The sequence below is a fragment of the Eucyclogobius newberryi genome, unplaced genomic scaffold (genome assembly GCF_026437365.1).
Source record: "Eucyclogobius newberryi isolate DKJ021-1_F unplaced genomic scaffold, fEucNew1.0.hap1 SCAF_10, whole genome shotgun sequence".
Classification (NCBI taxonomy): Eukaryota; Metazoa; Chordata; class Actinopteri; order Gobiiformes; family Gobiidae; genus Eucyclogobius; species Eucyclogobius newberryi.
The window spans coordinates 21,800,294-21,809,823 of NW_027315724.1; the positions used below are offsets into that span (position 1 = coordinate 21,800,294).

Below are 9,530 nucleotides of genomic sequence, written 5' to 3' on the forward strand. Positions count from 1 at the left end.
TCATTCTTATTTAACAGTAAAAGTAGCCCGCGGCGCATGTGGATGACGTTTGCAGGTCTATGGTTTATTTACTGAGAAATCGCTGTCACTCGTTTCGTTCAAGGCATTTGTAGTACGTAGTTTTCAACAGGTACGACGATTTTATACATTTAATATCCCATTGTATACATTGATGTGGGGACCTGCCTATATCTTTGTGAACGTATGGTTGTAACTGCGATATAGTGTAAGTGTGGTCTGTGTTAGCATGAGCTAACAAATGACAGCTAACAATGCTGTGGCTAAGCTGGAACCAAGTTGACTCTATAGGAAGCTTTGTAGAAGTTGTTCTGGCGAGACTGCAAGCAGCTGTGCAACTATTAGCAATGTTGAATTGATCAGACTTGTGTTTGTTATTGATATGTCTCTTTGATTACTTTATATGCACTGTTTTAGTATGAAATATATACTGTATCTGGAAGGTCTGAGGATAATGGTGTTATTGCTCTGTCTTAACAACAGGAGCCTGAATGGACTGAGTGTAAAGCCCTAATGACATGACTGACCAGGGTAATAACAACCAGAACATCTCCTGTAACCCATTTGCTGCCCTCTTTAGTTCACTGGCTGATGCCAAACAGTTTGCATCTGGCCAGAAATCACCACCACAATCTTCAGAGCCAACTTGTGCGTATGATCAAGTCTGCTCTAGTAATAATAATTAATAAGACATACAACTGTTACGTTTCTGATGCTCACATGAATTAACATAAAACTCTAGATTTTAAATGTCATCTGTTGCAGTGGAGGACTCTGGAGAAAGCCAGTCTGAATCTGAGAACTCCGTGTCAGACAGTGTTGATGAAAATGACTCTGTGGCAGAGATTAGCCGCTCTTTTAGGTCTCGTCAAGAACTTTGTGAACAGCTTAATGTCAATCACATGATCCAAAGGATATTTCTCATTACATTGGATAACAGTAAGTAAAGACGATAGTATCAAAGGTTTCCTTTATTTGTTTGTAAATGTACTGCTGAAATGTACTGCACAAAAACATCAACCTGAAGAGACCACGTTGTTGATGTATTAATCAAAAATATGATATTGTTTAATCACTTGCAAGGACCACGCCACAGCAATAGCATGCAATGAAGATATTTATTGATAAATAAATAAAGTATGAAATAGCGGTGGCTGGTTAGAGGGGCCTGTCTCAGGACTCTCTTAGGGTTAGGCTGAAAGACAAGAGACAAACAATGTTCTCCGGATTGGCTTGTATGTTTGTGTGGTTTGCTGGAGAGGAGGAGGTTTAAGTGCGATCCTTCTCCTGAATCTCAGTTAATCATATTCACCCAATTTTATCATTTTATCATACAAAGTTGACATACACAGACTCGTGGTCTCAGAATACTTGATGTTTAAATTGAGATTTAAATCCAGAGATAAAAGTCCCGATATACAAAACCAATAATGATACCACTATGGTGATTAAAAAAAAAAAAAAGTTCTATTCAGACATGGGTGACATTGTTACTTGGTAGTGTTGCAGAGGGATGACTCTTTGATTCCAGTAAGCATGTAATGAGTCATCCCTGAGTAAGACCCCATCAAAAGTCCTTGCTCCAAGACACTAGTGACATATGAGTCAACGCTACAAGAAACACGCTGTCATCAGACTTGTTTTATACATGCTTTTAAAATATTTAACAACTGCTTACATTATTATTGTCAGAACAAATTTTGAAAATTGTTATTATTTTCATAGGTGACCCTAGTCTAAGAGGAGGAAATGGTATACCTCCACGCTGCGTCTTCCTGGAGGAGATGGCTGCTGATCTGGATGGGCAGGACTGGCTGGATATGGACAACATAGAACAAGTAGGGCCTCATTGCTCATGCTTTGGCAAAGAAAGTTAATAAATATGTTTTTATTCATCTGTTAGTTTAACTTTGTATTCCTTTGAGCCTGTTGTGCATTGGTCTTTTTCTTAGGCTTTATTTAACCGTCTGCTGATGCTGGAGCCTGGAAATCACCTCATCTATATGACCTCATGCAGCACCTTCAACCTGTCTGCAGACCGTGATGCAGGGGAAAAGTGTGCCATTCCTTACCTCTTTGCTTGTTATCTGAGGGCCAAGGAAGAGGTCTAACATTTATTACTGGAATGGAAACTAATATGTGTGCCAGTATTTTAGTCCTAATTCTCTTTCTCGTGTTTGCTACATAGGTTAAAAAGGTACCAGAAAAGTTGCTGTCCTTTGCTGTTCGCTGCAAGAACCTCACAGTTTCTAACATGAAGACAGTCCTTCTCACCCCGGAGATTTATGTGAGCCAAAATATCTATGAGCAGCTATTAGACCTGCTCCTGGAAGGTGTCAGGGGAACCTGTAGGTTTGGTTTTCTTCATTCTTTGTTCTGTTTTATTCGTAACTTATTTTCTGTCTCTTGTGTCTTTCAGACCCAGAAGATGTGGTTGAGTTATTGGAGGAAGTGTTTGCAGGTTTGCTGTCTGATCAGGAAGTTCGAACCTTTGAAGAGGTCATTGTCCCGGTATTGGATATCTTCCAGGGGCGAGTGAAAGACATGGATTTGTGCCAGCCTCAACTATATTTTTATTTGGATGTTCTTCTTTACTTTAGCCATCATAAAGACATTGCTAAGGTAGTATTGTTTGAGTTTGTTTACAACTCAACTGGAATGTAATGCGCCTAATCTTCAGTTTCTAACTTCTAACAATGGTACATTTTGACAGGTGTTAGTGGAACACATACAACCCAAAGATCCAGCTAATGGTTTGCAGTATCAAAAAACCTTATTGGGAACCGTGCTCAATATTTCTTGCTTGCTAAAAACTCCTGGTGTTGTAGAAGGACACAGTTATTTTCTAAACCCATCCCGCTCCAGTGCCCAGGAGACAAAGATTCAAGAAGCAAATATCCACCAGGTTTGTGTGATTCAACATGTTTTATTATGTTATTTTCTGGGTCTAACATTACTTTCCTTATTTTGCAGTTTATGGGACAGTTTTATGACAAACTACATCAAGTTTTTAAAAATCTGCTCCAGCGAACCGGTGAGACGCGCCACTTGCTGCTTTCCTGGCTGGGGAATTGTCTTCAGGCCAATGCTGGCAGAGCAAAGATATGGGCCAATCAGATGCCCGAGCTCTTTTTACAGATGTATGCCTCGGATGCATTTTTCTTAAACTTGGGCGCAGTAATGATGAAACTTTGCCAACCATTCTGTAAGCCACAGTCACCAAAACTACTGACTTTCAACCCAACTTACTGTGCTCTCAAAGAGCTGAGTGAGGAAGACCGTTGTAATCGAAATGTCCATGCAAGGGGTTAGTATATAGTTTTTAGCTTTGCTATTATGTTGTAAAGTGGTCTTTTATTCATTGTATTTCTTCTCTTTTACATTAGGTCTTGACAAGGAAACATGTCTGATCCCTGCACCTCCACATCAGCAGGTAGAGCCAGCTCAGTCATATAGTCTGCTGACAGAAAACCTCATTCTTACACAGCTTACATTGCACCTGGGCTTTCACAGGTTTGAAACAAGCAGCACTATTATATTTAATCGTTCATATTGTGCATAATGATCTTCTATGTTTATATTTTTGTAGAAATTAATGGAGCTTTTGTGTTCTGTGTCCACTTTTTAATTGACCGTAGACTTCATGAGCAGATGGTGAAAATGAACCAGTCCCTCCACCGGCTCCAGGTGACGTGGCAAGATGCCCAACGCACAGGCAATCCTATGTCAGAACAGCTTCTAGAGCAGTTTGAGCGTCTTATGATTGTTTATTTGTCAACCAAAGCTGCCACCACACAACCTGCCATGCTCCAATGCTGCCTTAACCTTCAAGCTTCCACAGCCTCTCTGTTGGTTCAGCTCGCAATAGGAAACCAAGGTCCTGAACATGCAGCTCTCCTTTTTCCGCTTCCGTCTCTCCACAACTCCACACTGTGCTATATCCCTGGTAGTGTAACATTCAATAACTTCTGGCATTCAAATTCCCCTCATGTTGATAAATTATTATTTACTAAATATTGATTTTATTTGCTAGAATTTTTTGCAGACAACATGGGAGATTTTTTTATATTTCTGCGTAGATTTGCAGATGACATTTTAGAAACATCTGCTGAAAATCTGGAGGAAGTTCTTAATTTTATTACCGTCTTCATGGGTAATGTAGAGAGGTACAAGTACATCCTTATGCTAACACTGCAGCTTCACTGCCACCTCTTGTACTTACTTTTTCTGATGTTACAGGATGAAGAACCCTCACTTAAGAGCAAAACTTGCCGAGGTATTAGAGGCTGTAATGCCTCATATAGAGCCATTGGCTCCTGGTGCTGCACAACCGACTGTGTTCTTGCGAGAAAGACTCTTTTGCTCCTATAGACATGCCACCCAGCTGGCAGAGGCACTCATCACTGTGTTTGTAGACATTGAATTTACTGGTAATTCCTCTGAAGAAAAGTCAGTCTTAAAGAATTCGATATGCCATATACTTATTTTGTTGCTTTTCAGGGGATCCTCACCAGTTTGAACAGAAATTCAACTATCGAAGACCCATGTACCCCATCCTCAAGTACATGTGGAGCAAAGATGGTTATAGGGAAAGCATTAAGGTGACTCCAAGTGAATAAAATGGACATTATCAGAATCACACTTCAAATTGAATATTAAGTGAAGTACTTGTGTGTTTCAGTATTTGGCAGACTATGCATCAGAAAATCTGGAGGCCATGAATCCTCCTCTTTTTCTCAGGTTTTTTAACTTGCTTATGAATGATGCCATCTACCTCCTTGATGAGGCGATTCAGGTTAGAGCACATGTTTCCTTTTCTTTTGTTGTAAATAGTAAATAGTATAGGCCCCTTTTTTCCCCTCAGTATCTTAGCAAAATCAAGATTCTGCAACTGGAGCGGGATCGAGGAGAGTGGGACAGTTTGTCCCCTGATGCCCGGCGAGAGAAAGACTCAAGTCTACAGATGTTTGGACAACTTGGACGCTTCCACAACATAATGTCAAATGAGACAATTGGCACACTTGCCTTCCTAACCTCAGGTCCCCAGTGTGTTCTTGTTTAACTTCACATCTCATGTACAAATATAATATTTACTTTTTTATTCATTGTCAGAAATTAAGGGCATCTTTGTGCACCCGTTCTTGGCTGAGAGAATCATCTCTATGCTTAACTACTTCCTACAGCACCTGGTGGGTCCTAAAATGGGTGCTCTTAAAGTAAAAGACTTCAGTGAGTTTGAATTTAAGCCACAGCAACTGGTTTCCGACATTTGTACCATCTACTTAAATCTTGGGTATGTTGAAACTGATTTAAAGAGGAAATTAAAATAACTATAGTTCTATGAATCCAGGTTGGCTACCAGAAGGCGGTGCTGAAAGCAATCTTATGTACAAACCCTTTTTTGGAGGGAATATTGTCAAGTTATTCATAAGTGTTTTTGCTGATAACTTACTTACCGGTAATATGAAGATGAATTCTGGCTTAAATTGGTTTGATTTTCAAAGTTGAACCGTCAATCTAATATAAAACAGGATCCTTCCCACTTTGTATCCATGCTGTCCTCCAATCCCAATCAGACTCCTGTCACTGTGACGAGAATCCAGCAACTCCGAGTCCAACGCTTCTGCACAAGTTTCCAAGTTGAAAGGTCCACCTAGTTAGTTAGAGTTAGTGTTCAAGCTTGTTTTTGTCAAAGTCAAAGTTTCTGAGATTATGTAATAGACACAATCAATTCCGTTCTTTCAGCACTACTTTCTGGTGGTCAGTATGGATGAATTAGAACTGTCTTTGCCTAAACCATTATCTTTATTTTATTTTTATTTTTTGTACAGTGACGAAGAAAAATTCTGTACTTCAGTACCTAAGGATGGACGATCCTACTCCCCTACTCTCTTCTCTCAGACAGTTAGAGTGCTTAAGAAAATTAACAAACCGGGGAATATGATTGTGGCTTTTGGACTCTTGGCAGATAAAATAAAGGTACAATATATAATGTTTGGTGGATTATATGTTTGAATTTCACTTTGATTCGAATATAAAACAAACAAAATCTGTTTTAGTCCCATGCAGACCGCCAACAACAGGAAGAAGAGACCTACGCAGATGCCCCAGATGAGTTTTTGGATCCAATCATGTCCACTCTGATGTCAGATCCTGTCATTCTCCCTTCATCTAATGTCACTGTAGATCGATCTACAATAGCAAGACATCTTTTGAGGTTTGTTTGTTGTTGTATTTCACTTCAGTGTGTCATTCCTTTTTATATTTCTGTATTCTATATTTATGTTTTTATTGCTTGCAGCGATCAAACAGATCCCTTTAATAGAAGTCCTCTCACCATGGACCAGATTAGGCCAAACGAGGAACTCAAACAACAGATCTGTCAATGGCTGGATAACCATAAGAATTCTCAGTTTGGGCCGAGTGGCTAACCAATTCCTCCGACTGGTGAATTTTAAACCCGTTGTTATTTTGTGATTTTATTTTATTTTTTGCCTCACATGGTCTATGATGTCTTTGTGGACTTCTACTGACAGTAGTAGACTTATCCTCTTTTGTTTAAAAGCTGTAGCAGTCCACCAGCTGGGGACAAACTGAGCAATGCTTCTGTGATTCACCAGTGATTTTTGCAAAATGAAAAAAGCAAATATATCATACAAAGCCTAAATAGTTCTACGAAACACAAATTGACAACTCAATGAAAGAAGCAATCAAGTGCTAGAATAATGTGGCTTGTTGTATTGTAAATGTTGAGGAAATGCTGAGAGGACTAACTAATCACTGAAAGTACACAGCAAACTTTGGCCGTTATAGTAAGTTCATAATTGTAGCAAACGCGATTTATTTATTTAAGTTTACATTCTATAACTCATTACACTGTACAGACAATTAATATAAGACACCTCTGGACTACAAAGGTTGTTTCTGTGTGGCTATCATTTAAGTAACCATTTGCATTGGTGCCTACAGCCAAAAGCCACCTGGCACACAAAAAGTTCAAGTTATGCATCCCATGAAATGAATAGAAATTATATTAAGAGTGGCTCGTGTACCTAAATGTAGGAATTAAAATAATGGAGATGTATTGTAATATTTCTGTTTGCATAGGATGGGTATGATTTTAATAATAAAAAGATGGTGTTGATTAGTATCTTTTTTTTAACATTTGTTGTTTTAAGGAATTTTGTTTTGGCAGATGTCGGGGTGAAGCTGTGTAAATTGTCACATCCCATCTTAGCATTTATATAACTATATTGAGATTTGTTACAGTGGCTTGTGTAAGTTTCCAGACCCTATAATTTCATACCAAATCTGATTTACAAAATTGTATTCCTAAAATTACAATTATTATACTATGCTACTATACTATACTTACACTATATAAAGCTCAAAACTAAATTTTAGGAACTTTACAAAAATAAAAAAACACCCTTAAATGTCTCCCAATCATGGTTTTGATGGTAAAGCATTTTCACGTAGCTAATTTCACAGATCGCTCCTGATTGGAGAGGGTGGAAGCCTGTAGATCCACATATGGTGACAAACTAAAAACACAAGAGCTGGCTCTCTAACCAAAGTGACCCTTCAGGGGATGGATCTGACCCGGAGCCTTCAGGGGATGGATCTGACCCGGAGCCTTCAGGGGATGGATCTGACCAGGACCCTTCAGGGGATGGATCTGACTAGGAGCCTTCAGGGGATGGATCTGATCTGACCAGGAGCCTTCAGGGGATGGATCTGATCTGACCAGGAGCCTTCAGGGGATGGATCTGATCTGACCAGGAGCCTTCAGGGGATGGATCTGACCAGGAGCCTTCAGGGGATGGATCTGACCAGGAGCCTTCAGGGGATGGATCTGATCTGACCAGGAGCCTTCAGGGGATGGATCTGATCTGACCAGGAGCCTTCAGGGGATGGATCTGACCAGGAGCCTTCAGGGGATGGATCTGACTAGGAGCCTTCAGGGGATGGATCTGATCTGACCAGGAGCCTTCAGGGGATGGATCTGATCTGACCAGGAGCCTTCAGGGGATGGATCTGACCCGGAGCCTTCAGGGGATGGATCTGACCAGGACCCTTCAGGGGATGGATCTGACTAGGAGCCTTCAGGGGATGGATCTGATCTGACCAGGAGCCTTCAGGGGATGGATCTGATCTGACCAGGAGCCTTCAGGGGATGGATCTGACCAGGACCCTTCAGGGGATGGATCGGACCAGGAGCCTTCAGGGGATGGATCTGACCAGGACCCTTCAGGGGATGGCTCTGACCAGGACCCTTCAGGGGATGGATCTGATCTGACCAGGACCCTTCAAGGGATGGCTCTGACCAGGACCCTTCAGGGGATGGATCTGATCTGACCAGGACCCTTCAGGGGATGGATCGGACCAGGAGCCTTCAGGGGATGGATCTGACCAGGACCCTTCAGGGGATGGATCTGACTAGGAGCCTTCAGGGGATGGATCTGATCTGACCAGGAGCCTTCAGGGGATGGATCTGATCTGACCAGGAGCCTTCAGGGGATGGATCTGACCAGGAGCCTTCAGGGGATGGATCTGACCAGGAGCCTTCAGGGGATGGATCTGATCTGACCAGGAGCCTTCAGGGGATGGATCTGATCTGACCAGGAGCCTTCAGGGGATGGATCTGACCAGGAGCCTTCAGGGGATGGATCTGACTAGGAGCCTTCAGGGGATGGATCTGATCTGACCAGGAGCCTTCAGGGGATGGATCTGATCTGACCAGGAGCCTTCAGGGGATGGATCTGACCCGGAGCCTTCAGGGGATGGATCTGACCAGGACCCTTCAGGGGATGGATCTGACTAGGAGCCTTCAGGGGATGGATCTGATCTGACCAGGAGCCTTCAGGGGATGGATCTGATCTGACCAGGAGCCTTCAGGGGATGGATCTGACCAGGACCCTTCAGGGGATGGATCGGACCAGGAGCCTTCAGGGGATGGATCTGACCAGGACCCTTCAGGGGATGGCTCTGACCAGGACCCTTCAGGGGATGGATCTGATCTGACCAGGACCCTTCAAGGGATGGCTCTGACCAGGACCCTTCAGGGGATGGATCTGATCTGACCAGGACCCTTCAGGGGATGGATCTGACCAGGACCCTTCAGGGGATGGATCTGACCAGGACCCTTCAGGGGATGGATCGGACCAGGAGCCTTCAGGGGATGGATCTGACCAGGACCCTTCAGGGGATGGCTCTGACCAGGACCCTTCAGGGGATGGATCTGATCTGACCAGGACCCTTCAAGGGATGGCTCTGACCAGGACCCTTCAGGGGATGGATCTGATCTGACCAGGACCCTTCAGGGGATGGATCTGATCTGACCAGGACCCTTCAGGGGATGGATCTGACCAGGACCCTTCAGGGGATGGATCTGACCAGGAGCCCAACTGTGATAGAAGCACATCTTTCACCACAAATTTCCATTCTGACATTTCTGAGAGAATGTAGTTTGAACATTGAGATTTAAATCAAACATCTTATAGATATAGATA

The 9,530-nt window shown here is 42.4% G+C and overlaps 1 protein-coding gene across 1 annotated transcript; it reads left to right on the forward strand.

The window, feature by feature from the left end:
* Positions 1 to 27: 27 nt before the first annotated feature.
* Positions 28 to 7,165, forward strand: ube4a (ubiquitination factor E4A (UFD2 homolog, yeast)). Its single transcript, XM_072462896.1, has 20 exons — positions 28 to 130; positions 502 to 666; positions 784 to 957; positions 1,744 to 1,856; positions 1,971 to 2,123; positions 2,207 to 2,366; positions 2,438 to 2,640; positions 2,732 to 2,923; positions 2,992 to 3,325; positions 3,405 to 3,531; positions 3,657 to 3,964; positions 4,052 to 4,184; positions 4,258 to 4,448; positions 4,519 to 4,619; positions 4,700 to 4,813; positions 4,883 to 5,057; positions 5,131 to 5,311; positions 5,850 to 5,997; positions 6,078 to 6,235; positions 6,320 to 7,165. The coding sequence occupies exons 2-20, from the start codon at positions 537 to 539 to the stop codon at positions 6,447 to 6,449; spliced, it is 3,225 nt and encodes a 1,074-aa protein (XP_072318997.1). The 5' UTR covers positions 28 to 130; positions 502 to 536; the 3' UTR covers positions 6,450 to 7,165.
* The last annotated feature ends 2,365 nt before the right edge of the window (positions 7,166 to 9,530 follow it).